The sequence below is a fragment of the Prinia subflava genome, chromosome 21 (genome assembly GCF_021018805.1).
Source record: "Prinia subflava isolate CZ2003 ecotype Zambia chromosome 21, Cam_Psub_1.2, whole genome shotgun sequence".
Taxonomy (NCBI): Eukaryota; Metazoa; Chordata; class Aves; order Passeriformes; family Cisticolidae; genus Prinia; species Prinia subflava.
In genome coordinates this window covers 1447126-1474819 of record NC_086267.1, presented here as the reverse complement: position 1 = coordinate 1474819, position 27694 = coordinate 1447126, and the positions used below count along the sequence as shown (strand labels likewise).

General features: G+C 51.6%; 1 protein-coding gene across 4 annotated transcripts in view; it reads left to right on the top strand.

The window, feature by feature from the left end:
• The window catches only part of UBR4 (ubiquitin protein ligase E3 component n-recognin 4), a 90447-nt gene that overhangs the window by 23387 nt on the left and 39366 nt on the right, over positions 1 to 27694 (top strand). For 2 of the 4 annotated variants that reach the window (XM_063417461.1, XM_063417460.1), the window contains exons 36-67: positions 69 to 139; positions 256 to 403; positions 889 to 1116; positions 1328 to 1498; positions 1582 to 1764; positions 3318 to 3476; positions 4069 to 4221; positions 4523 to 4750; positions 5536 to 5693; positions 6781 to 6952; positions 7105 to 7306; positions 7545 to 7708; positions 8705 to 8921; positions 9988 to 10204; positions 12656 to 12719; positions 13137 to 13271; positions 13557 to 13731; positions 13962 to 14099; positions 14530 to 14651; positions 15205 to 15316; positions 15796 to 15926; positions 16063 to 16240; positions 16421 to 16525; positions 17009 to 17164; positions 18742 to 18910; positions 19659 to 19755; positions 20148 to 20255; positions 20736 to 20852; positions 22539 to 22748; positions 23415 to 23564; positions 26743 to 26970; positions 27057 to 27135. In XM_063417461.1, coding sequence (XP_063273531.1) covers positions 69 to 139; positions 256 to 403; positions 889 to 1116; positions 1328 to 1498; positions 1582 to 1764; positions 3318 to 3476; positions 4069 to 4221; positions 4523 to 4750; positions 5536 to 5693; positions 6781 to 6952; positions 7105 to 7306; positions 7545 to 7708; positions 8705 to 8921; positions 9988 to 10204; positions 12656 to 12719; positions 13137 to 13271; positions 13557 to 13731; positions 13962 to 14099; positions 14530 to 14651; positions 15205 to 15316; positions 15796 to 15926; positions 16063 to 16240; positions 16421 to 16525; positions 17009 to 17164; positions 18742 to 18910; positions 19659 to 19755; positions 20148 to 20255; positions 20736 to 20852; positions 22539 to 22748; positions 23415 to 23564; positions 26743 to 26970; positions 27057 to 27135 — 4945 coding nt within the window. The remainder of the gene's footprint in view (positions 1 to 68; positions 140 to 255; positions 404 to 888; positions 1117 to 1327; positions 1499 to 1581; positions 1765 to 3317; positions 3477 to 4068; positions 4222 to 4522; positions 4751 to 5535; positions 5694 to 6780; positions 6953 to 7104; positions 7307 to 7544; positions 7709 to 8704; positions 8922 to 9987; positions 10205 to 12655; positions 12720 to 13136; positions 13272 to 13556; positions 13732 to 13961; positions 14100 to 14529; positions 14652 to 15204; positions 15317 to 15795; positions 15927 to 16062; positions 16241 to 16420; positions 16526 to 17008; positions 17165 to 18741; positions 18911 to 19658; positions 19756 to 20147; positions 20256 to 20735; positions 20853 to 22538; positions 22749 to 23414; positions 23565 to 26742; positions 26971 to 27056; positions 27136 to 27694) is intronic. The other 2 variants (XM_063417463.1, XM_063417462.1) reach the window with 2 other exon arrangements.

Below are 27694 nucleotides of genomic sequence, written 5' to 3'. Positions count from 1 at the left end.
ATTCTGTATATGTACTTCACTGTGGCTGCAGTTATGACACCTTCCTGAAACAATTTTGTTTCTGACAGGATGAAGATTCTCTCTGTAATAAACTCTGTACCTTCACCATCACACAGAAAGAATTCATGAATCAACACTGGTAAGAATTTCAAGTTTGGTTTCAGAGTTTCAGCCCGGTATTTCTGGCCATTGGGAAGGAAACCAGTGTAGCTCAGGGCACTGCCTTTCAAAACTCACCTGGCTTCTTTTGGGCAGGTACCACTGTCACACCTGCAAGATGGTCGATGGGGTTGGTGTGTGCACAGTCTGTGCTAAAGTTTGTCACAAGGATCACGAGATTTCTTACGCCAAGTACGGCTCCTTCTTCTGCGACTGCGGAGCCAAGGAGGATGGCAGCTGCCTGGTAAATTCTTCATGTCTTCAGATTTTCAAGTCCTTTGCAATTTTCTGTGCTGCAGTAAGTTATGTCAGGATTTGAGTATGAAGGAGTGCTTGAAGGCTTTGACTTTATAATGAACCCTTGGAATTTACTGCTTGCTTGGAAGTGAATTTTTTTGCACCAAATAAGAGCATTGGTAAATCTGTGTCCTAGTGACTCGTGGGCTTTCACCTGCCTTTACAGAATTTGCTGCATAGCAAAGAACACCTTTTCCCATGTTTTCCAGTAGCAGCAAATGAAATAAGTTTGTCTTAAATATAGAAAGTTTTCATTTAAGTAAAACTAAATAAAATAAATATAGTAAGTTTTAATCTTGGGATGGAGAGTCACGCGCAGGATGTTATTTCTTTAGAATTGTGCTCCAATTGTGCTCACACAATCTCTGTTCACTTCGTCAGTAGCCAGGTTGGGCCTGGTTTGGGATTTTGGCATTGCTCTGTTGTTGCCAGGCGCTGGTGAAGAGAACTCCCAGCAGTGGGATGAGCTCCACCATGAAGGAATCGGCGTTCCAGAGCGAGCCCCGCGTGCCCGAGAGCGTCATCCGCCACGCCAGCACGTCCCCGGCCGAGAAGGCCAAGGTCACCATCAGCGAGGGCAAGGGCCCTGACGAGGAGAAGCCCAAAAAGAGCAGCCTGTGCAGGAACGTGGAGGGCTGCCGGGAGGAGCTGCAGTCCCAGGTATGATTGTGATCACAGTTACAATGTGATTACGATGGTTTACAATTGTAATCACAGTTACAATGGGTTACAATGAGGATCTTGGGCAGGCTGGGTTGGTTACAAGCTGAGATGAGAGGGTCATAAAGGGGTGTCAGGCTTTCAGAAGAGCTGACATGCAGCTCCCATCAGGTGCATCTTGTTCAACATTTGCCTGATTTGTTTCTTGCAGGCCAACTTCTCCTTTGCCCCTTTGGTGCTGGACATGCTGAATTTCCTGATGGATGCCATCCAGGTCAACTTCCAGCAAGCTTCAGCCATGGGGAGCAGCAGCCGTGCCCAGCAGGCTCTCAACGAGCTCCACACTTTGGACAAATCAGTCGAAATGACCGATCAGTTGATGGTAATTAACAGAGTGTGAGTGAGGGGAGTGGATTTAAACAAAGGCATTCCAGTGACACCCTTTGGATGCTTTCCCTGGCTCAGGTGCCCACCCTGGGCTCTCAGGAGGGCGCCTTCGAGAACGTGCGCATGAACTACAGCGGGGACCAGGGCCAGACCATCCGGCAGCTGATCAGCGCGCACGTGCTGCGCCGCGTGGCCATGTGCGTGCTGTCCTCGCCCCACGGCCGCCGCCAGCACCTGGCCGTCAGCCACGAGAAGGGCAAGGTGGGCTCCTGGGGAAAGGGAACAGTGCTGGGGCTGCAGGGCTCCCAGGGGAAATGGAACAATGCTGGGGCTGCTGGGCTCTCAGGAAATGGAGCAGTGCTGGGGCTGCGGGACTCCCAGGGAAAGGGAGCAGTGCTGGGGCTGCGGGACTCCCAGGGAAAGGGAGCAGTGCTGGGGCTGTGGGGCTCAGGGGGAATGGAGCAGTGCTGGAGCTGCAGGGCTCTCAGGAAATGGAGCAGAGCTGGGGCTGCGGGACTCCTGAGGGAAATGGAGCAGTGCTGGGGCTGTGGGTCTGTCAGGGGAGGGAGCAGTGCTGGGGCTGCAGGGCTCCCAGGGGAAAGGGAGCAGTGCTGGGGCTGCGGCGCTCCCAGGGGAGAGGAGCAGTGCTGGGGCTGCAGGACTCTTGAGGGAAATGGAACAGTGCTGGGGCTGCAGGGCTCTCAGGAAATGGAGCAGAGCTGGGGCTGTGGGGCTCCTGGGGAGAATAAAACAGTGCTGGGGCTGCGGGGCTCTCAGGGGAGGGGAGCACTGCTGGGGCTGTGGGGCTCCCCGGGGGAATGGAACAGTGCTGGGGCTGTTGGGCTCTCAGGAAATGGAACAGTGCTGGAGTTGCTGGGCTCTCAGGGTGCTGGATCCCTGGATTCCTAAGGAAAATGGAACAGTGCTGGGGCTGCGGGGTTCCCAGGGGAAAGGGAGCAGAGCTGGATCCCTGGGTTCCCAGGAAATGGAGCAGTGCTGGAGATGCTGGGCTCTCAGGGTGCTGGATCCCTGGATTCCTAAGGAAAATGGAACAGTGCTGGGGCTGCTGGGCTCCCAGGGGAAATGGAACAGTGCTGGATCTCTGGGTTCCCAGGAAATGGAGCAGTGCTGGAGATGCTGGGCTCTCAGGGGAAATGGAACAGTGCTGGGTTCCCAAGGAAGGTGGAACAGTGCTGGATGCACTGGGTTCCCAAGGGAAGTGGAACAGTGCTGGATCTCTGGGTTCCAGGGAAATGGAACAGTGCTAAGGAACAGGCAGGACTGTGGTTTGTTCTGCCCACCTTGAGATCTGGTGTGAAGTGTAGCGTAGCTTAGAGGAAGGAAAAAGTCTTCAGGGAAAAGAGTTCCTGCAGCAGGAACACTGAGAACAGCTCACTGCCATCACCCACCTCACTGCAGCCACCTGACAGGAGGCTGGAGTCGGATGGGGGTCCATGACAAAGGACAAGAGGAAATAGCCCTAAGGTGCACCAAGGGAAGTTCAAATTTGTTACAAATTAGTATTATAGACAAAAATTTGTCTGCAGCAGTGGTCAGACACTGGAATAAATTGCCCAGAGAGGTGGTGGGGTCACCAGTTCTGGAGGTGTTTGAGATGCCTGGACATGGCACTTGGGGATGTGGTGCAGGGGTGATTATGGTGGTGCTGGGGTGATGGTGGGACTCAGTGGTCTCATGGATCCCTTCCAGCCCTGATGGTTCTGTGGCTGTGATTCTGTAACTGTGGGATGTGGAACCGAAATGCCCGCCTCCCCTGAGTCACAGTCAGATAACTGAGTTGTTCTGTGGGGCAGATCACAGTGCTGCAGCTCTCAGCCCTGCTCAAACAAGCCGACTCCAGCAAGAGGAAGCTGACCCTCACCCGCCTGGCGTCCGCGCCCGTCCCCTTCACCGTGCTGAGCCTCACGGGGAACCCCTGCAAGGAGGATTACCTGGCTGTGTGTGGGCTCAAGGTGAGTGCCTGCCAGCCCTTCTGCAGGGAGCTGCAAGCACCAGCTCAAAGCCAGCTGTCTCTGTTCCCTCCGAGGAGTTAGCACAGAGCTGCCTCCAAAGTTCTGTCACCAGCTCAGCTCCTGATTCACTTTCCTACTAGACCGATGAGGTGAAGGAAGCAGGACCCGTATGAACAATATAATTAATGAGACAGTGCCTCAAAATAGTATTTCTTAGTGTATTTAGGCTGATTTTGTTTTAAGACAAGAGCCAAGGTTTAGTCATGTCAAACTTAGTGTGTTAAAACTAGTCTATAACAATTAGTGGTTTTTTGGCAAGGATTCCTCTTTTTTGTATTCTCCCAAATTTAGATTCAGCATTCCCAGTGCAGAATCTACAGATGTGTTATTTAGCTGAGAAAAAGCTGCACTCTGTAGCTTATTTTCTTTTCAAACCTTCGTGTCATTTATCTTTAATGTAGGAAATTGAGATTTAGATTCTCTGAATTATTATTTACCATAAGAGAAATGCTGACTTTTAACTCCATTGTTGGCTTTAAATATTTATAAACACTTTGTTTCAATATTTAACCAATTTTCTTCATTACTCCAGGATTGCCATGTGTTAACGTTCAGCAGCTCTGGATCAGTCTCTGATCATTTGGTGCTTCATCCCCAACTGGCCACTGGGAATTTCATCATCAAAGCCGTGTGGCTGCCAGGATCTCAAACAGAGCTGGCCATTGTCACTGCAGACTTTGTCAAGGTATGTCTGGCCATGAGCTATTGATGATACAGCTTCTGTCAGACATCAGAGTCTGCATCCTTGGGGAGTAGCATGTGGGAGAATGTGATAATGTTCTTAGAAATAAATTGGAAGTATAAATTTGGGCTGGTTTTGCAAGGAAAAGCAAACCCAAAGAACTCAGAAAAAAGCCCCAGACTATAACATCTCATAGGGATTGCCTCACCTCAGCTCTTGTTCACTTGCACTGTTTTGTATCATAGCAGTTAATTACTGCCTTGATAATCATTGTAGTTAATGATTTCCTGGGTTCTTCCCACAGATTTACGACCTCTCAGTAGACGCCTTGAGTCCAACTTTCTACTTCCTCCTACCGAGTTCCAAAATCAGGGATGTCACCTTCCTGTTCAACGAGGAGGGGAAGAACATCATAGTGATCATGTCCTCTGCTGGCTACATCTACACACAGCTCATGGAGGAGGCCAGCAGTGCCCAGCACGGGCCCTTCTATGTCACCAACGTGCTTGAAGTCAACCACGAGGACCTGAAGGTGCTGCTGACTTCCCTTTCTCTCTCTTTTTTTTTCCATTTGAAGGCAGAAGTTTCCTTCTTTTTCTTTTTTTTTCCCTTCTTCTTTTAAGTTCCCTGATCTAGATCAAGGAGCTTTCTCATTCCTCTAAAGAGAGAAATATCCTCACAGTAAAAGGAGGTGGGGGTGAAAATTAAACCCCTTGATCCTTTCATCTAGAAAATGGAGCATGTTTTCCGTGGCTGGCTCTGAAGTCATGCCCAGCAGGATTTCTCAGCAGGGAGATGGCTTCAGAGCAGTGCTGTTCTCAGAGCAAGGCACTGCAAAGGTGCAGGAGCAGAAGGGATAAATCACCATGGCTGGGGCTGGAGAGCTGCAGTCAGCCTTTGTTTCCAGTCTTGAGGGTGACCTTTAAAATCTCCCCAGTGTTTTCACCCCAGCCTGCTTCAAAACAGGACTAGATGGGAAGGAGGCCCTCAGGAAGGTCTTTTATGAGCTGGGCATACGGGGAATGCTCCGTGTGACACTCACACAGCTCTGAGGCTCACAGCTGCGGGAGCTCAGGGTGTTACCTACAGCCTCCGGGTGTGCAGGCTCAGCATCCCCTCCCTGAGCCTTTGAAGTGTCTGATGGATGAGTTCACCCAGGAGTTCAGCTTAGAAAATTGTAATTTAGGGCTCTGTTCTCTCACTGCTGGGTAGGAGGGACAGCTTTGGGAATAATTCCATCGTAAATTTAAAAGCCTGGCAGAGTGTTTGGGGATGTTTGTGTTTGTGTTAAATGCTGGATTTCTGTGGATCCCCCAGGACAGCAATGGCCAGGTGGCAGGAGGAGGGGTGTCAGTCTATTACTCCCACGTGCTGCAGATGTTGTTCTTCAGCTACTGCCAAGGCAAATCCTTTGCAGCCACCATCAGCCGGGCCAGCCTGGAGGTGCAGCGGCTCTTCCCAATTAACATCAAGAGGTGAGGATCCTGGAGGACACTCCCTGCTTTTTTATTTCTTTTTTTAATAATGAATACTGCTGATTATTAAACATCCCAGCTCTGAATGGCCAAACCTTGTGGTGAAAATTCCCTGCTGGCTGATGATTTTTGCTACTTTTCATGGTCATTCTGTCCTAATGGCCTTGGATGATCCCTGTGGGTCCCTTCCAGCTCAGGAATTCCGTGATATCCCCATTGCAGGATGATTAGAAACCAAAACTGGGGCTGTTTCAGCAGTGAGCCATGTGTGCATTTTGTCCTCCCAGCAGGATTTCAGAGCAGAAGGGTGTCTGCAGAGCAGGGCAGCTGCACAGGGTGAGCTGCTCGAGGTGCAGCCGCTGGAACCGATGGGATTATCCGCCCTCGCCCAGGCGGCCGAGCTGGAAGCCTTTGTTTCCTTTCAGCACCACTGCTGCAGTGGACCTTGTGCATTGTGCATGTTAAGGCTGGTTTTCAGACTCCCTTGGGGAAACCCAACCTCTTACTCCATGAATGTGGCAAGAAAAAGACAGTTCTGTTGTGTTTCTGATATTCACTCAGTCCACAGGCTCTTCACTGGCCTGACACAAAGCCACTGTCACCAGTGGCTTCTGAAGGAGGGTCAGGTTCCAAGAGCTCCTGAACTCCAGTCCAGAGTTTGGCTTAGTCTTTTTGTGGCTGTTTCCACTTTCTCCAGTGAGCAGATGCTGATTGTCCTGCATTAGCCTTTGCTTATTGCTGCTAGGTGTTGTGAAACGTGGAATTGTTCATCCATTCAGATAAAAACATTGCTGAAAGCCATTTGTAAATTACCTCCACGATTTGGGGCATAAAATGCAACACTAAGCCAGTTTTCCCTCCAGTTTGCAGGGTAGGGATCAGGGCTGAGGACTGGGATGCTCATGGCTTCTGCCCACTCTAGTGACTGTGTCAGGTTTCTCACCTGTAAACCAGACACTGTTCATTGATGCAGTGCTTGAATCCCTGCTCAGGACAAAGCTTTCACTGATTTGGACACAATGAAATCTGTGTGGATTTGCTTGTGCTGCTCCTTAAATGAATGTCATTGTGCCTTTGTCTCTTGCAGTTCCAATGGTGGCAGCAAGACTTCTCCAGCCCTGTGCCAGTGGTCTGAGGTGATGAACCACCCTGGCCTGGTGTGCTGCGTCCAGCAGACCACGGGTGTCCCACTGGTGGTGATGGTGAAGCCAGACACCTTCCTCATCCAGGAGATTAAGACCTTGCCAGCCAAAGCAAAGGTCAGTCAGAGTTCCCCGTATTTTTGACTCTTAAAATTTGGTTTCTTGCTGTTTTATCAACCAAATCTCCATTCTTGGCAGCTTTTCCTAACACAAATAGTTTGTTCCTCCAAGCAAGAGTTGCCAAGCCCTTGCCTTGCCTTGCCTTGCAGATCCAGGACATGGTGGCCATCCGTCACACGGCCTGCAACGAGCAGCAGAGGACCACCATGATCCTGCTGTGTGAGGATGGCAGCCTGAGGATCTACATGGCCAACGTGGAGAACACGTCCTACTGGCTGCAGCCCTCCCTGCAGCCCAGCAGCGTCATCAGCATCATGAAACCCGTCCGCAAGCGCAAGGCGGCCGCCATCAGTAAGGGCTCCTCACATCACCTTTGTCACTAATGGGGGTGTAAAGATTGATCAACATCAGCTGCACACTTAAAACACTCATTCTGACAATTCTCTAAGCACTGGCTAAGTGGGTAAAACGTTTCTGTAGATGTATATAGAAATACTTTCAAAGGAGGCGAGTTGTTTCTGCAGGTTTTTTATCACAACTTTGCCTGTTTAGAATGCCTTCTGTGATAAAGATCTCTCTCCCCTTCTAGCAACTCGCACATCCAGCCAGGTGAACTTCCCCATTGACTTCTTTGAGCACAACCAGCAGCTCACAGATGTGGAGTTCGGGGGCAATGACCTGCTGCAGGTGTACAATGCCCAGCAGATAAAGCACCGGCTCAATTCCACGGGCATGTACGTGGCCAACACAAAGGTGAGCAGGGGAGCTGGAGGCTCTGTCGGGCTTCTGGGTGACTTTATTTCCATGTTGATACCATGGCTTGCCTTAAGGAGTCTGCTTTGTTCAAATGACCCCGTGCAAATACTGAAATTCAGTTGTCTTGGTTTGAAGGGCAGGTATCTGCTACCAAGGGGGCAGGACTCCCTAGAGATGGAGAATTCAAATCCCCTCCCTCCAAATTATTCTAATTTAGAAAATCAAAGGGGCTTTCAGGCAGAGGTATGGGGATAGGAATAACAGTTCTTTAATAGTATATATGACAAAACAACAAACAAATAACAACTACAGCATTAATGATAAACAGAACCAGGAACCTTGAGGGCTTTCTTTCACAAAAACCCCGCGGCAGTTTGATCTCGATGCCCCTGCAGGACTCCGAGAGGCCGAGCTGGAAGGGAGGAAAGTCCTGGGCTGGTGGATGAGATGAGGAGCTCTGTGCTGGCAGCTGGAGCAGCAGGGGTGTCCCGGCAGGGCTGGGCAGTGCAGGGCTACAGAGTAGCAGGGGAACCTCAAAGCCCCAGAGAAACGGTGGTGGGGGGAGGCTGGAGAAAGCGAGCTCAGGATTCCCGGGTACAGGAGCAGATGAGGGCAGATTTCCCAGGACGAGGCAGAGGCAGAGTGATGGCCATGAACTCTTCCTGCAGCGAGGGGCAGCCTGACCGTCCTCGATGCTGAGAGCAAAAGTGAGCCACTGCCCCCCCAGCTCTGTCTTTTACCTTTCCAAAGCTGACATTATCTCCCCTCTGAGGGAAACTCCCCGAGACTCAAAACAATCAGTGTAGCCTTGTGCTGCCACTTTCGACTACTCCCTTTGTTCTGGCTAAGCACTGTTGTTAAGTTTCTTAGCAACTTATTGGAAAAAATTCTGTAAGTGAAAAAGAGGCAAATCTAACCCCCACCATCAGTAAACAATGGAACAGCGTCCTTGGCTTCAGAGGGAGTTTTTGAGCTGTGCTTTGCCCTCTGCAGCCTGGGGGTTTCACCATCGAAGTGACCAACAACAACAGCACGATGGTGATGACGGGCATGCGGATCCAGATCGGCACGCAGGCCATCGAGCGCGCGCCCTCCTACCTGGAGATCTTCGGCCGCACCATGCAGCTCAACATGACCCGCGCGCGCTGGTTCGACTTCCCCTTCACCCGCGAGGAGGCCCTGCAGGCCGACAAGAAGCTCACCATCTTCAGTAAGGCCTTGTGCACTCTCACCAGCTGCTGGGTTTGTTTGGGTGGGATGGAGCTGCTTTGTTGCATTGATGATGGTGCTGCTGGGCTGCAGGGAGGGCTGCAGCCAGTAGGACGTGTTCTCCACGTTGGCCATGTAGATCCTCAGGCTGCCATCCTCACACAGCAGGATCATGGTGGTCCTCTGCTGCTCGTTGCAGGCCGTGTGACGGATGGCCACCATGTCCTGGATCTGCAAGGCAAGGCAAGGCAAGGGCTTGGCAACTACTGGATTCCCACAGCCAAGCAAACGTTTCCATGTAGGGAGAAGGGTTTCAGTTTACCTCTGAACTTTGAAGGGAGGAGCACCAGAGCTTTCTGTACTTCTCTCATCGTTATTTGCCCAGTGCCAGCACAGAGGAACCTGGTGGAGCTTTTAGCTGCTCCTCAGAAATGTGGCTGTTTCTATTGGACAGCTTGCCAAGAAACCCTCCTAAATCGTTTAGTACAAAAGAGAGAGCACAAAGGTGCTTGGCGCTTCTCAGTGTGTCTTAGCAGGTGCAAGAGGCTTCTCTGCACTGTGCACAGCTTTTGTTCTTTTGTATAGTTTATTTTCTCTTCTATTAAAACTTTTTGCTTTTTCACACTCGATCAGCCATCTCACAAGTTATTACCAAGCCATCTCTGAGAAGTTGCTGGTCAACCCTCAGGACTTGATACACCCTTGTGGGGCTCACAACACCCTGGCCTCACACAGAACTGTGTCACTGCTTCACCTCGCAGCAGGGAGCTTCCACAATCCCTTCCTTTGCCCTGACTGCAAAAACAGTCTGAGGGGGAACCCTGAACATTTGATAACTTCATTTATGGCCCAGTTTCTTGCTGCTGTGAGTGAATGTTCAGTAGTTCAGCTCGATTATTCTGTGCTGAGGCAGGAGAAGGGAAATGGCCTTGCAAAGGAGATGGCACTGTCAGTGGCTGTGTGTTAATGACAGCGTAATTGCTGCCCTGGCCCTGGGAAACAAAGCTGGTTTGTATCCAAAAGCAACAGTTTTCTCAGTTTTTAAGAATTTTCTCTCATCAATACAGTTGGGGCTTCTGTGGATCCTGCTGGAGTCACCATGATGGATTCCATAAAAATTTATGGCAAAACCAAGGAGCAGTTTGGCTGGCCTGACGAGCCCCCCGAGGACTTCCCCTCTGCCTCTGTGAGCAACGTGTGTCCCCCAAACCTCAACCAAGGCAACGGCACTGGGGACACCGAGTCAGCTGCCCCTGCTGCTGCCAGTGGGACTGTCCTGGAGAGGTATTTCTGCAGCCTTCCCTCATTTCTCCTTGGAAATGGGTTGTTGTTGTGGCGGGCACATGGGAATGGCACTCGTGTACTTGTCCTAACTTGGAGAACTCGAGGGGATGAGTGAGTTGTTCTCACTGCCTCACACAGCAACAACAGAAAACAGTGATTATCGTGGTAGGAGGGTTTGTGGTGGCTCTTGGTTGATGTGGTGCAGTAGATGGGTAGATCTGTGTGCTTGCTTGTGCTGCCCAGTTCACGTTTCAGCAGTCTCGAGGAGCTCAAAGTGATTTCTGCTGCCTTGGTACATTCTCTCATTTCAAGCTGGCCCTTTTTTGATCTCTGGAGCTCACAGAGGTCAGGCCTCTCTGAAGTTGAGATCAGATTTGAGGAGGGCTTTGTGTGTGACCCTGCTTCAGGCTCGTGGCTCCCACCAGCCTGCCTGGTAGCCCACGTGCCTCAGGCTGAGCTTTGTGCTGGGGAAGGTGTTGAGTATTTCCCCAAATCCCTGCTGAGAGCAAAACCCCCAGGGTGACCTGGACATGAATTTAGTGAATAAACAGAACTGGTGTTCTTTCTTATATCCACGCTGGGTCTTCCTTTGAGCTCATACAATCTGTATAATAAGGGTTGTAAAAGCAGCAAGGACAGGAGGGAAACAGCTCAGAGAGGAAACTCTGGTACAGCTGCCAGATGAGCATTTCAGAGGATACATGCACTGCTCAGCTGTGAGCAAGTGCAGGTTAACTTTGACTGAAATTCCCAGGTAAAGGCTCAGGGCTTGAAGTGCCAGTTAGGCCCAGCTGAAGGACCTGTTCAGCCATCCTTTAATATTTTGTCTAAGAGTTCATGGGATTTTTTCCTGTGTTAATTTTCCCTTTCCTTCCCTCCTCTGCTGTGACATCCCCACAAGGTGTCCCTCTTGGCACAGACACGCTCTCTGATTTTCCAGAGCAGTGGGATTATATTCTAAAAATTCAGATACAAAAAAATTATTCTTCCTATTTGGTGTTACCTTCTGAAGGGCCTCTGGAGTAGGAGCAGCTAATGGCAGGCAGGAGGCAGCTTTTCTATCCGAGTGTGGTGTCTGCTCTGGAATTTAAGCCTGGGTGGTGCTTTAAGTGGTGCTTGGCTTCTCTGTGTGAGGTGACCTGGCTCATCTCTGTCTTTGTTTTGCTCCAGACCGGTGTGTGCTGCCCAGGTAGAAAGACCCTGCTTAGACTGACGCTCCCCTGGCTTCCTGATTTCCCCATTTGATTTGCCTTTTGCTTAGAATGTGTTTTAGGGAGTTTTTCTGTGAGCTTTACACATTTTTATTTTTTTTTCCTTTTTCTTTGCTCCCCCAAAGTTCAGACACTGAGTCCCTAACCACCCTGGACCGGTTAGTATGGCATCCTTTTCTCTGCACGAGTGAGTGTGTGTCAGAGAGACAGAACACATGGTGTGGCTTTTGGTGACTGGGGGTTTTTTGTTTTCCAAGTGACATTTGCTTCTTTACATTCTGGTCATTGCATGGCAGATGGTTTAGCAAATGTAAAGATGAGGTGGTTTGCAGATTTTTGCTGTACACAGCGTAACTGTTGCTTATTTGACAGACTCCTCTCTGCTTTGTTTCTTCCTTGTGCCTTCTTATCCCACTTCTGTTCCCTCCAAGCTTTATGAGGGTGGCTGTGGGGAGGGGGATGTTACTTATCACCACCAGACCAGGCAATTGTTCCTTCTACCTTCCAATCCTGGTGTTATTTTTCCCCTTGATGCTCTCTCTTCCCTGCCTTTTCCTGTATCTTCCTGCTCCTGGTGTGTCAGATGGCATTTCAGGTAGTTCTACCTGGGGGCATGGAGTGCTGCTCCAGGGGCTTTGCTGCCACTTAAATCAGGTTTTCCCTCGGAGCAAGGGCTTTCCCAGCCTCTTCAACCTCAGCATCTCTCTCTTGGGGTCACAGCCAGTGCTCCGAGTTAATTTTCCTCTGGAATATTTTGTGCTGAAACTCCAAATTGGAAAGAGCAACCTGTGTGGAAATGGCAAGCGAGTAGAGCGTTGCTCCCTTAGCAGAGTCGGTTCCGCTTTTTCCCATGTGTCATAGCCAGCCTTGATCTGCAGTCATCTGTACGTCTGGGGGCCATGGTGAATTGGGACTGTCAAGACAATCCAAGTTATCCCTGCTGCAGGCTGCGTAAGGAAATGTTTTATCCTCTTTGGGAGAGAAAAGCCCCTGTCTTTCAGCTGTGGATTATTAAAGCAGTCCTAAGTTTGTCTGTGAGCGCGAGCCAGGTTTAACTCTGGTCTGTAACACAATGAAATGATATGCATGGTGCCTGTGGCAGGTTTTATCATGCTTTGATTTTGTACTTGGCATTCGTTAGCTGTCTCTGAGCTACTCATGACTGTAGCCCGCATAAAGCAAAGTGCTAAGGAGAGAGAAGGGTTGCTGTACTCAAGCCTGCTTTCCTCTCTCCCTCCAGGCTAGTAGTGAGTTCTTTAGAAGCGCTGGAAAGCTGCTTTGCTGTGGGACCAGTCAACGAGAAGGCAAGTAACTTTCTGAATACATTCCTGAGCTTTGGAGCTGGGGGAGGAGGGGCCAGCTCAGCACTACCTCCTGCAGCCCCGGGGGCCTGATAGGAGCAGAGCCGCATCCCTTTTGCTCAGAGCACTGATCTGAAAGTTGCCTTAGCCAAAAGCGTTTGAAACTAGTTTAGAATGACAATTGGCATTTGCATTTAGCGCTGGTGGGGTTTTTGTGCTTCGGAGTGACCTCGTTTACAGAAACAGCAGGGTGGGAGCCCATAAATCTGGAAAGGACTTTTCTTCTGCAGACATGTGAAATATTCCCTAAATGTCAAATGCTAAATGGAGGGAGGCTGTCAAAGGGTATTGAGGGAAGGGAGCTGCAGGTACACTGAGTGATGGTGAATATACTGAATAAAGGGGTTTGTCTGTTCTTAGGAGAAGAATAAGATTGCAGCTCAGGAGCTGGCTACTGTGCTGCTGTCCATGCCAGCCCCTTCCAGCGTGCAGCAGCAGACCAAGAGCCTCCTGGCCAGCTTGCACACCAGCCGTTCAGCCTACCACAACCACAAGGTATGGACTGGGGGCTCCTGGAAGTGCCAGGGCATGCTGAGGTGCAGCACAGCCCTAGAGAGCCCCTCCTCTGTGCAGCACAAACCTCCTGTCTCATCTCTCTTGAGCTCCTGCTGCCTGCCCTGCTGGCTTTTGTGTGATTCTGTGACCCTTTGGGCTTAGCTGTCCTCCCTTAGATGACAAGTGCTGGATTTCCCCAGGATCTGCCCCGTGGTTGTACTCCAGCTGCTTTCTCGTGCTGCACTCAGTTGTTTTTCTTTGCCTGTGTTGTCTTTCACTCTACAGGATCAAGCACTGCTAAGCAAAGCCATTCAGTATTTGACTTCCTCAAGCAAGGAAGGAAAGGACCTTGATCCTGAGGTGTTCCAGAGGCTGGTCATCACTGCTCGATCCATTGCCATTATGAGACCCAACAATCTGGTCCACTACACAGAATCAAAGCTGCCACAGCTGGAAACAGGTAGATAAGTCTGTAATTTTCTCCAAGTTTCTGTTGTGATAATTGAAGCTGTGCTGGGGTGTTGGGTTCAGAGTGGCAGGGACTGGATTTGACACGTTTGGTAGGTGTGTGATATCCTGCTGATGAGAACATCAAAGCCTCTGAAAAAAGCCATTTCAAATAAACTTGGTGTTACCCTCATTAAGGTTTTCTGCTGCACATTTCTCAGAGGTGTTTTTTAATCTGTGCAGAGAGTGAAGAAGGGCAGGAGGCCCAGAAACACGCAGAAGGAGAGGGCTGCACCTTCATTACCCAGCTGGTGAACCACTTCTGGAAGCTCCATGCATCAAAACCCAAAAACGCCTTCCTGGCCCCTGCCTGCCTGCCAGGTGAGAGAGCTCTTTGCTCTTGGCAAGCCTGTGGCTTCTGAAGGGACCTGCTTTAAGTTTGTGAGCAGAGAAAATGACTTGTTCAGTGCTGGTGCTGCACTGAGGCTTTGTGACGTGGAGCTGCAGATTCTGCTCCGGAGCTTTTGTTCAGGGCAATGTGTATTGTGCCAGAAAGAAGAGACTCGTGATTGATTTGCCCACATTTGTCTTCGTGGGTGGTATTAGAGGATATTCAGTGGTGCTGGTATATGGAATTCAAATTATTCCATCACACAGACAAGACTGGCTCAGTCTGGATTGAAAATCAGTATATTTGTGCTGTTAACATTGTGCCTTGAAGTCTACAAACAAAAGATGCTTCCTGCAGTGCCTCACTCTGTGCTGAAATACAGAGAGAGCTGATTTCAGTCCTGCTTTTATTCCTCCTTAGGTCTCACTCACGTTGAAGCCACGGTCAATGCTTTGGTGGATATTATCCATGGGTACTGCACGTGTGAGCTGGACTGCATCCATACTGCATCCAAGATCTACATGCAGATGTTACTTTGCCCAGTACGTCATCTTGCTCTGCCTCAGCCTCTAATTGCACCAGGGGAGGTTTAGGTTGGACATCAGGAAAAATTTCTTGATGGAAAGGGTGTTCCAGCCCTTCCAGAGCAGTGTTTGAGTCCTCACCCTGGAGGGATTTAAAAGTGTAGATGTGACACTTGGGGACATGGGTTAGGGGGATTGGCAGTGTTGGGTTTATGGTTGGACTCGACCTCAGAGGACTTTTCAACCTTAATGTTTTTATGATTCTAAAATGTGAAAGGTATTAAAAGCAGACAGAATGGGAATACGTAATACAGACACAAAATACAACCAAAACCACCCAGCCAGAAGTGAATGAGGGAGAATTCTCTCTTTCCTTGTGTTCCAGTAATGTTTGTCGTGTGCTGCATGTGGAATTGCAAGTGTTGCTTTGTGGCACCTGAGGGAAACGGGGAGTTGAGGCAGTGAACCAAGTTTGACAAGAGTCACAAGTGTATTTTTAGCCATCCTTCCAGATGCTGTGAACAAGGACATAGAGCTTAAGGAGTGTAATGGTGACCTGTTCAACCTGCAGGACCCAGCAGTGAGCTTCTCCTGCAAGCAAGCTCTGATCAGGGTGCTGAGACCCCGGAACAAGCGGCGCCACGTGACCCTGCCATCGTCCCCCCGCAGCAACACCCCCATGGGTACGCCAGGCACCCCCTGCCCTCAGCCAGCACTGACGGGTCAGAAGGGACAGGGAAATCAAGTGGTCTTGGGACTAAAAAAGACTCCAATCAGCCTTTTTCCCTTTGCTCTCCCTTGCCCCCTAAACCCCTTTTTATTTAATAAACTCTCACCTTTTTATTGACATTTTGGGATTCAAAAAGGAGATCTCTCTGAGGTATTCCCACTTCCAGTGACAGGAAAATCTGATAATTTTATCTAGAGAGTAGTAATCTAGAGTTAATATTTCTATGCATGCTTTCATGTTATAATAAATCAGTCAAAAACGTGTTCAGACCAAAATTATCAGAGCTCCTTCCAAGAGAAGTTTTTCGCTATTGTAGGTGTCAGGGAGTCTCTTGGTAACTGAGGGTAGCTTGGGCTTGTTCCCAACATTACCTGCCTTGTTTGGGATGGGATGAGGAGCTGTGCATGTCTGAGCTCCTGCTTTGCCCCTCAGGAGATAAGGATGATGATGATGATGACGATGCAGAGGACAAGCTGCAGAGCTCTGGGATAGCAAACGGAGAGCACATCCGCCAGGAGAGCCAGGAGCAGAGCGAGGTGGACCACGGGGACTTTGAGATGGTGGTGAGTCCAGAGCTTCTCCTTGGAGCCTTTGAGCTGTGCCAGGACTGGAGTTAATTTAGTTCTGAGGAACCTGCTCGTAGTGTTCCCTTTCTGCTGGTGGTCTGGGGAAAGCTCTCACGGTGTTTCCTCTCCACAGTCTGAATCCATGGTTCTGGAGACTTCTGAGAACGTCAATAATGGGAACCCTTCTCCCCTGGAGGCTCTCCTGGCTGGAGCAGAGGGGTTCCCTCCGATGCTGGATATCCCTCCTGATGCAGATGATGAGACAATGGTGGAGCTGGCTATTGCCCTGAGCCTGCAGCAAGATCAGCAAGGTCAGATGTGGGCACTGTTGACAGGCAAAGAGGGGATGGGAACTGGGAAAGAAATGAGGCAAAGCTGTTGTGTCACCACCAGTGAACCAAAGACAGCAGAACTGTGAAATGTGCAGACAACACCAGAGTTAAATTCATTCTCTCAAAGAAAGATGCTCATCACTCATTCTCTGCCTGCAGGGAGCAGCAGCAGTGCCCTTGGACTGCAGAGCTTAGGACTGTCAGGCCAAGCTCCCAGCTCCTCCTCCCTCGACGCCGGAACGCTCTCGGACACAACAGCATCAGGTAACTGTTCACTGCAAGGCATCGTCTTCTTCAGATTTTGACCTGAGTAATGCCTTAAAATTGGTTTGCAAATGTGGTTTGGAAGAGCCAGTTATTACTACTGGCTTCTTGTATTTTTGAGAGTCCACTGACAGTTTTTTCCTGCTTAGGTTGACTCTCACTCTAGACTTCTGAGGAAGTTACTTCCTCTCTTTAAACTAAAGCAGACAAAACAAAGCATGTGCTGTATTTCCCTTGCATTTATAAACCACCAGACATTGTCCTTTAAGAAACTGTGCATGCCTGTGTGTTTGATGAGAAGCTTTCCTCTGGGGTTATCTCCCCTGCACTGCTTTCAGCAGCCTTGACTGTCCTGCTGGTCACCCCCGAGCTCCCTTTCTGTTTGCTGCTGTCCCCAGACCCCACCCCGCTCCCCGCAGCCTGTCCCTGGTAGCCCGAGCGTCGTTTGCGGTGGTTCCCAGGCAGTGTTTTTACTTGTAACAGCTCTCTTTATTCTCTTAGCTCCAGCGTCTGACGACGAGGGCAGCACGGCGGCCACGGACGGCTCCACGCTGCGGACGTCGCCCGCGGAGCACGGCGGCAGCGTGGGCTCGGAGAGCGGCGGCAGCGCCGTGGACTCGGTGGCGGGGGAGCACAGCGGTGAGTGAGCCCTGCTGCACCCTTCTGCACCCCTGCTGCACCCCTCTGCATCCCTGAATCCTCCCTGCTGCACCCCTGAATCCTCCCTGCTGCACCCCTGCTGCACCCCTGCTCTCCCTCCCTGCTGCACCCCTACTGCATTCCTGAATCCTCAATGCTGCACCCCTCTGCACCCCTGAATCCTCAGTGCTGCACCCCTGCTGCACCCCTGCTGCATTCCTGAATCCTCAATGCTGCACCCCTGCTGCACCCCTGCTCTCCCTCCCTGCTGCACCCCCGCTGCACCCCTGCATCCTCCCTGCTGCACCCTTGCATCCTCCCTGCTGCACCTGTGCTGCATTCTTGAATCCTCCCTGCTGCACCTCTGCACCCTCCCTGCTGCACCTCTGCACCCTCCCTGCTGCACCTCTGCATCCTCCCTGCTGCAGCCCTGCTCCCTCTCTGCTGCAGCCCTGCATCCTCCCTGCTGCACCTCTGCATCCTCCCTGCTGCACCTCTGCATCCTCCCTGCTGCAGCCCTGCATCCTCCCTGCTGCAGCCCTGCTCCCTCTCTGCTGCAGCCCTGCATCCTCCCTGCTCCCTCCCCGCTCCATCCCTGCTGCCACAGCCCTGCCCACCACGGGAGCGTGTGGGTGACCCGTGGCACAGAGCAGCTCTCAGTCCCAGTGGCTGCTGCCATCTGTCCTTCTGTGGGTTTTGCCCCAGTGCCCACAGATGGATTGTTGGCTGCTTTTCGTGGTTCTCTGCACGTGTGGGATCTGCAGCAGATCCTGCTGGGCTGTAATAACAGAATGATGGAATCCCAGCATGGTTTGGGTGGGAAGGGACCTTAAAGGTCACCCTGTACCAACCCTAAGGCAGGGACACCTCCACTGTCCCAGGCTGCTCCAAGCTGCACCCAGCCTGGCCTGGGACACTTCCAGGGATCCAGGGGCAGCCACAGCTGCTCTGGGCACCCTGTGCCAGGGCTTCCTCACCCCCTGAGTAAAGAATTTCTTCCTAATCTCCCATCCAACCCTGCCCTTTTTCAGCTTAAAGCCACTGCCCCTGATTCTGTCACTCTGTCCCCCTGTGACGAGTCCCTCTCCCTCCTTTGCATAAGTACTGTAAGTACCCAGTACTCTGTAAGGTACTGGGGGCCACAGGAAGGTCTCTCTGGAGCCTTTACCTCTCAGAATCCTAGGACAAGACTGAGACAATTCACTGTGCTGCTGGTTAAGTTTGGATGAGATTAATTCCTCTCTCCTCAGTTTGGGACTGATACTCAGGTGAAATAATCACAGACTCTCATTAAAAAAATTGTCTGATTGTCTGCACTGCCCATCCAAGTGTTGTCTGGCTGAGTTTGAATTACTGCTGTGAGACCAGCTCAGTTTGGGCCACAAAGGTGAGGGTGGCAAAGAAAAGTTTTCTCCAAATACATCTTCAGTCTCTCTTGGAGCTTTAAGAGGAGAACCAAAGCCAGCATCTCCTTTGAACCACAGTTCCAAAGCGCAGCTCGGCTGTGGTGGTGGATACTCAAGGCAGTGCTTGTTGAGGTGCTGATGTTGTCTCTCCTGTTTTGCTCTCCTCCGCAGTGTCTGGCCGGAGCAGCGCCTACGGGGACACGGCGGCCGAGGGCCACCCGGCGGGGCCGGGCAGCGTCAGCTCCAGCACGGGGGCCATCAGCACCGCCACGGGCCAGCAGGAGGGAGAGGGCTCCGAGGGGGAAGGGGAGGCAGAGGGGGACGTCCACACCAGCAACAGGCAAGAGGCTTTGTCCCCTCAGTAGGGATGACACTGTGCTCTGGGGGGATGCTGGCAGAGGAGGGGCTGCGGGTGCTGGGTGACAAAAGTGGAAAGTCAGGAACACAAACTGCCATTGCAAAGTCATGGGATGTCCTGAGCTGGGAGGGACCCACAAATATCGTCCAGTTCAACCCCTGGCCCTGCGCAGACACCCCAACAATCCCACCCTCTGCATCCAAACATTGTCCAAACGCTCCTGGAGCTGTGGCAGCCTCGGGGTGCTGCCCATTCCCTGGGGAACCTGTTCAGTGCACCCTCTGTGCAATCATCATGTGGTGTGATAAACACACCCAGTGTGTGTCCCACAAAACTGCTGCCCCTAGGAAAAAATCCTGCGTGAGTCTTGTTAACAGAATCACTAAAATCTTGGGAGCCTGTGAAATTCACTGTTAGGACAAAAGTGTGTGCAAGTGTGCAAGCTTTTCATTCCATGGGAGCAGGTGCTCAGTCCCTTCTCCAGTGCAGCTGATTTGCAGGATGTTCCCATGCAGTTGCAGTCTCCAGGTGGCCAGGGCTGGGCAGTGTGGCTCCACTGCCAGAGGTGCTCTGCATCTTTGGCATCTCTCCCCTGTGAGCTCTGAGCGAGTCTCTCCTCCCGGGAGGGTGTGAAGGCTTGGGGTGCTGGGGCAGGCTGCAGTGCTCTCCTGGAGACCCCACTGGGTGTGTGTGTTCTGTGCTGGGTCTGGTTACTGCCTCTGCCCCCCAGGCTGCACATGGTCCGGCTGATGCTGCTGGAGAGGCTGCTGCAGAACCTGCCCCAGCTGAGGAACGTCGGCGGGGTCCGCGCCATCCCCTACATGCAGGTGAGGGAGGAGGGCTCAGAGAACCAAACAAAATAGATCAATGACTGGTTTCTATTTACATGTGCTTCTCTCCTTCCTGCCCAGTCACAGTGTGAGTCCATCTGTGGCACAGCATTCCTTACCCAGAGGTTTTTGCTGGACCTGTGTCCATTCTCTGTGTGACTTTACAGCTGGCTGAGAAGCCAGAGGGCTCCAGTCCTTGAGCTCCAGTGTGTTTGGGAGGGTCTTGGGGGTTTATGCTGAATGTTCATATTAGGATGTGAGGCACGGGCTGGATTTGGGAAAGAACTCAGATAAATCAAGATAAAATCCATGCTGTTTTGTGAAAGATAAATAGTTACCTTGAAAATGTGGGACCTGCCCTCTGATAATTCTCTGACTGCTCTTCCCAGGTTATTCTGATGCTCACAACAGACCTAGATGGAGATGATGAGAAAGACAAGGGAGCTTTGGATAACCTTCTGTCCCAGCTGATTGCAGAGCTGGGCATGGACAAAAAGGTAAAGTGCAGTTTGGGCTCGTGCTCTGAATTTGCTCCTTCTAGACAGGGTTTCTTTCCATGGATGAGTTAAATGCTTGGGAGTCACAGAAATGTTGCTGTGTGGATGTGTTCAGGCAGTTTATTCCTCTTGCCTCCTTTCATGTAAGGTAGAAAATGACCTGAGTGGAACTCCCACTGTTTCCTGGGTCTGGCATCCAGAAGTGAGCATGAAAATTTGTTTTGCTGGAATTAAACTCTGAGAAGAGCCATGATCAGTAAATGCATGATTGACAGATGTGGCTTTTCATTTGTGTGGGACTCTCCTCTGGCAGCCAGGCCACTGCCCACCCTTCTATTGAGGCGTTTGTGCTGCATTTTCAGTCTTATTGCTTGAGCTTAAATTAGAAATGCTTCCTGAGGATCAGAGCACTGAACTCGAGGTGCTTGGGACAGTGCTCAGCTGTGGGGTTGGACCAGCAGGGTGTGTCTGTCCTTGCAGGACGTGTCCAAGAAGAACGAGCGCTCCCCTGTGAACGAGGTGCACTTGGTGGTGATGAGGCTGCTCAGCGTCTTCATGTCCAGAACCAAGTCAGGATCCAAGACTTCCATTTGTGAGGTACATTCTCCAAACTGCTTTGTCAGGGGGTGATTTTCTCCCCCTCTCCTCAGCTCTCACAGGACCCCACCTGGAGCACTGCACATAGCTCTGGTGTTCTCAGCGTGAGAACACCTGGAATTGTTGGAGCAAGGGCAGAGGAGGCCACGGAGTGCTCAGGGGACTGGAGCGCCTCCCCTATGAAGCCAGGCTGGGAGAGCTGAGAATGGTCAGCCTGGAGAGGAGAAGGTTGTGTGGAGAGCCCACAGCACCTTCCAGGCTCTGAAGGGGATACAGGGAACCCAGAGAGGGACTGTTCATCAGGAGCTGAGTGACAGGGCAAGGGGGAATGGGTCAGAATGAAAGAGGGGAAATTTAGGTCAGATATTGGGAAGAAATTCTCCCCTGTGAGGGAGGAGAAGCTGTGGCTGCCCCACCCCTGGCAGTGTCCAAGGCCGGGTTGGACAGGACGTGGAGCAGTGTGGGACAATGGGAGGTGTCCCTGCCCATGGCAGGGGGTGGAATGGGATTAATTTAAGGTCCCTTCCAACCCAAACCATTCTGGAATTCCATGATGTGCTTGCAGGGCTTTCATTCACCAAACACAATCTAAAAGCTGCTAACTGAAATAACAGGTGTAAAACTGAAAAATCCTCGAGAGGGCTTCGGAAAAATTTATAGGGAACCTGTAATGTTACTGAACTCTTGTGGAAAAAGAGTTTTGAAACTGGGACTGGAGGAAGCAGCCGTGTGAAGACAATTGGATGCTCTTGTTTTGTGCACAGTTCCAGGCTGAGCTCAGGGCAGCACATTAATGATGTTACTTAAAACGGTCTGGCAGATTTTTCCTTTGCATCTCACCAGTGCTGAAGGGGTTAAAGAGGATTTGTAATGTGATTATTGGAAAGCAATATGCTGCTGTGTCAACGTAAAAGTCGCTAAGAGGATTCCTTAGATATTTGTTGCTAAAAGGTACAGTAATAAGGCATAAAAAGCAGTATGTGTGGTGGGAAGGAGATTAATAAAAAAGCATAGAGGTTAAAAAATTTAGTCTGAACTGCATCAAATTTTAATGAGCTTATGAGCTGTGGGGTTTGTTTGGATTTACAGGGCTGCTTTAATAGTTTTATTTACAGTAGCTTTTTCTCCAGCCTTTGTTACTCACTTGAGCTTCCCACAGAAATCAAAGCTCCTCGTCTTGCAGAATGCAGGTGGAGCAATACCTTGGTGGAGCAGAGCCTGTGAGAGGCAGCTGCAACAGGGACTCTTTCTCTACCAGAATTCACGCCCAGCTGGCCAAATCCCAGATAAACAAATAGAAATCCCAACTTTAAAAAAAAAAAAAAAGGAAGGGGGGGAAAAAAAAGAAGAGAAAAAAGCCCTGGTTGTCTAATCCACAGCAGAGTGGCCTCTGGCACATGTGTCGAGGGGAGATTAGACTTAAGAGGAGATTTTATTTGTTTTCCTTTACTAAGCACTTGTTCAAAAGAGTCTCTGTAAATATTTGAGTTGCTTTTCATAAACACAAAAAAAAAAACCTAAAAAACCCCAACCTCAAACAAACCCCAAACTTAAAAGCTGCCTGCAAAGTTCCATCCAAACCTGCTTTCCTGCCCACGCTGTCAGCAGGTGCTCAGGGCTGCCCCAGCCCTCCCCCCTGCAGGTTCCCAGGTGTGTTCCTGATGCAGCTCCTTCCCTGTGTTCCAGGCGTCCTCCCTGATCTCCAGTGCCACGGCTGCTGCCCTGCTGAGCTCTGGTGCTGTGGATTACTGTCTGCACGTGCTCAAGTCCCTGCTGGAGTTCTGGAAGAGCCAGCAGAACGACGAGGAGCCCGTGGCCACCAGCCAGCTCCTGAAGCCTCACACCACCTCCTCGCCCCCGGACATGAGCCCCTTCTTCCTCCGCCAGTACGTGAAGGTGAGTCCTGCCCTGGGCACTGAGGGGGGCTGCACACAGCTGGGAGAGCAGCCCTGCACAAGGGGTTTGACCCTGAAACAGCAACCAAAATCCATCTGCTAGCACAAAGTTCTAACTGGGAGTGCTCAGAGTGCTCACAGGGCAGCCCAGCTCACTGCATCCCGTGTGCACTCCTAACCCTGGAGTTCTGTGGGGCTGCTGTCACTGTTCCTGGGGGAATTGTTAATTATCCTGAAGGGAAGCTGCTCCAGCCCATGACTCCCTGTGCTTGGCAGGCAGAATTCCTGAACTTAGTGTGCCAAGGAAGTGGAAGGGTGGATGGGAATTGCCACAGCAATTCCCAGGCTTGTTCCACCACTGTGGTGCCATTATGGTTTGGTGCTTGTACAGGTGCAGTGCAAAAAGCCTGATCAAATGTAAGACTGTCTCCTAAGCTGAAGGCTCTAAGTTGAACTGCTTTGTTACTCCAGACCAGCTCAGGGCATCCTCACAGCTGCCATCCAGTTCAGGGCTTTGTGCAGGGATTTATTCATCATTTGGGAACATTGTTTGGGCTGCAAAGGGGCAGAAATCCCTTGTTTTTAAAAAAGCAGCGGAAGCACCCTGTCATTCACCGTGACACCACAGTGGGTGTGCTCAGAGCTGAGGGGTTTCTCTTGCTGCCAGGGTCACGCTGCAGATGTTTTTGAGGCCTACACTCAGCTGCTGACAGAGATGGTGCTGCGCCTGCCCTACCAGATCAAGAAGATTGCAGACACCAACTCCCGCATCCCCCCGCCCATCTTTGATCACTCCTGGTTCTACTTTTTGTCTGAGGTAAGCAAGAACATGATACACCTGCAGATTTCCACAAGGAATCTCCAATAATGGTCTCTTTCTTGGGAGAGATGAGCTTTGGCAGAGCTGATCTCAGCTCCATCTTGTATTTTTAATCTCCTTGAAAGAAGGTGAACTGTTGGCTTTGTGTGTTCCTGTTGAACGGGAATCTGTAGGAAAATACACATGAAAAATGAGGTTGCTGTTATTTCTTGGAACTCAGTGGTTGCTGCCACAAAGCTTAGAGAGAAAACCTGCTGTGAGATGGAAAAATGGAACATCATGCTCAGCTGTTGCTAAAGAAATCAGGAAGATATTTGGAGTTTGTCTTCTCAGTTTGCTTCCTACTTTATATAACAACTTATCTTACATTTACACAAGTATGAGTTAGGATTTCTTAATTAATATTTCTTAATTAGTCTTGGTTAGGTGTTTATTTGAGGTTGGAGATGACGAGGGATGGTTTCCAGCAAGTGGTGCAGTGTCACTGTGCAGTGTCGCTGTGCAGTGTCGCTGTGCAGTGTCCCTGTGCAGTGTGGCTGTGCAGTGTCCCTGTGCAGTGTGGCTGTGCAGTGTCACTGTGCAGTGTCGCTGTGCAGTGTCCCTGTGCAGTGTCCCTGTGCAGTGTCCCTGTGCAGTGTGGCTGTGCAGTGTCGCTGTGCAGTGTCACTGTGCAGTGTCGCTGTGCAGTGTCCCTGTGCAGTGTCTCTGTGCAGTGTCCCTGTGCAGTGTCCCTGCGCGGTGTCACTGTGCGGTGTCACTGTGCGGTGTCGCTGTGCAGTGTCGCTGTGCAGTGTCCCTGTGCAGTGTCTCTGTGCAGTGTCTCTGTGCAGTGTCGCTGTGCAGTGTGGCTGTGCAGTGTCGCTGTGCAGTGTCCCTGTGCAGTGTCCCTGTGCAGTGTGGCTGTGCAGTGTGGCTGTGCAGTGTCGCTGTGCAGTGTCCCTGTGCAGTGTCCCTGCGCAGTGTCACTGTGCGGTGTCACTGTGCGGTGTCACTGTGCGGTGTCGCTGTGCAGTGTCGCTGTGCAGTGTCCCTGTGCAGTGTGGCTGTGCAGTGTCCCTGTGCAGTGTCACTGTGCAGTGTGGCTGTGCAGTGTCGCTGTGCAGTGTGGCTGTGCAGTGTCCCTGTGCAGTGTCGCTGTGCAGTGTCACTGTGCAGTGTCACTGTGCAGTGTGGCTGTGCAGTGTCCCTGTGCAGTGTCCCTGTGCAGTGTCGCTGTGCAGTGTCACTGTGCAGTGTCACTGTGCAGTGTGGCTGTGCAGTGTCCCTGTGCAGTGTCGCTGTGCAGTGTCCCTGTGCAGTGTGGCTGTGCAGTGTCACTGTGCAGTGTCGCTGTGCAGTGTCCCTGTGCAGTGTGGCTGTGCAGTGTGGCTGTGCAGTGTGGCTGTGCAGTGTGGCTGTGCAGTGTCCCTGTGCAGTGTCCCTGTGCAGTGTGGCTGTGCCGCTGTGCAGTGTGGCTGTGCAGTGTCGCTGTGCAGTGTCCCTGTGCAGTGTCCCTGTGCAGTGTCCCTGTGCAGTGTGGCTGTGCAGTGTCCCTGTGCAGTGTCCCTGTGCAGTGTCCCTGTGCAGTGTCCCTGTGCAGTGTCCCTGTGCAGTGTCCCTGTGCAGTGTCCCTGTGCAGTGTGGCTGTGCAGTGTCCCTGTGCAGTGTCCCTGTGCAGTGTCCCTGTGCAGTGTCCCTGTGCAGTGTGGCTGTGCAGTGTCCCTGTGCAGTGTCCCTGTGCAGTGTCCCTGTGCAGTGTCCCTGTGCAGTGTGGCTGTGCAGTGTGGCTGTGCAGTGTGGCTGTGCAGTGTCCCTGTGCAGTGTCCCTGTGCAGTGTCCCTGTGCAGTGTCCCTGTGCAGTGTCCCTGTGCAGTGTCCCTGTGCAGTGTGGCTGTGCAGTGTCCCTGTGCAGTGTCCCTGTGCAGTGTCCCTGTGCAGTGTGGCTGTGCAGTGTGGCTGTGCAGTGTCCCTGTGCAGTGTGGCTGTGCAGTGTCCCTGTGCAGTGTCCCTGTGCAGTGTCCCTGTGCAGTGTCCCTGTGCAGTGTGGCTGTGCAGTGTGGCTGTGCAGTGTCGCTGTGCAGTGTCCCTGTGCAGTGTCACTGTGCAGTGTCCCTGTGCAGTGTCCCTGTGCAGTGTCTCTGTGCAGTGTCCCTGTGCAGTGTCCCTGTGCAGTGTCCCTGTGCAGTGTCTCTGTGCAGTGTCCCTGTGCAGTGTCTCTGTGCAGTGTCACTGTGCAGTGTTCCCTCTGCCTGGGCCTCACAGCACCTAAAAGCTATGTGAACACACCTCCCATCTGGCTCCTTTTTGGAGGAAACCCCTCATTTTTGGTGCCCAGTGTGGCCTTGTGAGCTGACGCTGCCCTGGTGTCTTGGTTTGAAGGACAGGGATCTGCTGGAAAAGGGGGCAGGACCTCCCTAGAGATGGAGAATTCAATCCCCTCCCTCCAGATTATTCTAACTTAGAAAATTAAAGGGGCTTTCAGACAGAGGTATGGGGATAGCAATAACAGTTCTTTACTAGTATATGTGACAAAACAACAAACAAACAACAACTACAGCATTAATGATAAACAGAACCAGGAACCTTGAGGGCTTTCTTTCACAAAAACCCCGCGGCAGTTTGATCTCGATGCCCCTGCAGGACTCCGAGAGGCCGAGCTGGAAGGGAGGAAAGTCCTGGGCTGGTGGATGAGATGAGGAGCTCTGCGCTGGCAGCTGGAGCAGCAGGGGTGTCCCGGCAGGGCTGGGCAGGGCAGGGCTACAGAGCAGCAGGGGAACCTCAAAGCTCCGCAGAAGCAACGGCGGTGGGGGGAGGCTGGAGAAAGCGAGCTCAGGATTCCCGGGTACAGGAGCAGATGAGGGCAGATTTCCCAGGACGAGGCAGAGGCAGAGTGATGGCCGTGAACTCTTCCTGCAGCGAGGGGCAGCCTGACTGTCCTCCCCAATGCTGAGAGCAAGAGAGGGCAACTGCCCCCCTCAGCTCTGTCTTTTACCTTTCCCAAAGCTCACCTTATCTCCCCTCTGAGGGAAGCTCCTAGAGACTCAAAACAATCAGTGTAGCCTTGTGTTGCCACTTTCGACTGTTCCCTTTGTTCTGGTTAAGCACTGTTGTTAAGTTTCCTATCAACTTACGGGGAAAAAATTCTGTAAGTGAGGAAGAAGCAGGTCTGACCCCCAACCCCGTGTCCTCTGTGCAGTACCTGATGATCCAGCAGACGCCGTTCGTGCGGCGCCAGGTGCGCAAGCTGCTGCTCTTCATCTGCGGCTCCAAGGACAAGTACCGGCAGCTGCGGGACCTGCACACGCTGGACTCGCACGTCAGGGGCATCAAGAAGCTGCTGGAGGAGCAGGGCATCTTCCTCAGGGCCAGCGTGGTGACAGCCAGCTCGGGCTCTGCCCTGCAGTACGACACCCTCATCTCCCTGGTAAGGGCAGGGAAGGGGCCTTGCGGTGGCGTTGGTGTGGCAGGAACGCTGATGTGGTGTTTGATGCCATCCCTTTGTGCCTGCAGATGGAACATTTGAAGGCTTGTGCAGAGATTGCCACGCAGAGAACAGTGAACTGGCAGAAATTCTGCATCAAGGATGACTGTGAGTCCTGTCTCTGCGGGGTTTGGGGGATCAGGGTGGCTCAGATGGGGGAGCTCGGCAGGAAAGGGGAGACACAGCTGAGGGTTTTGATAGGCCTGAACTGTTTCCAGTGCTAATTATCCCAGTGCCCTGATTGCATCTGGTCCTAAAGAGCAGAATATGGTGTAATGGATAACTTACAGGAACAGGAGATCTGTGTTCTCTTGCTTGTGCTGTGATTTGGAGTGAGCCACTGTACCTGGTGTGCCCCAGTGTTGTGCTTCTGTGGTGCAGGGTCAGGACAGTTCTGGCAGTTTGGTTCTGGAGTACAAAGGCTTTTGGTTTAGGTGGGGGGTTTTTATTTCTTTTTTTTTAATTTGGGTTTTAGTGGCATGGAGCTGTGTCAAGGCAGGGTTGGGTTGGATATCAGGGAACGTTCTTCCCCCAGAGGGTGCTGGCACTGCCCAGGCTCCCCAGGGAATGGGCACAGCCCTGAGGCTGCCACAGCTCCAGGAGTGTGTGGACAGCACTGCCAGGGATGCACAGGGTGGGATTGTTGGGGTGTCTGTGCAGGGCCAGG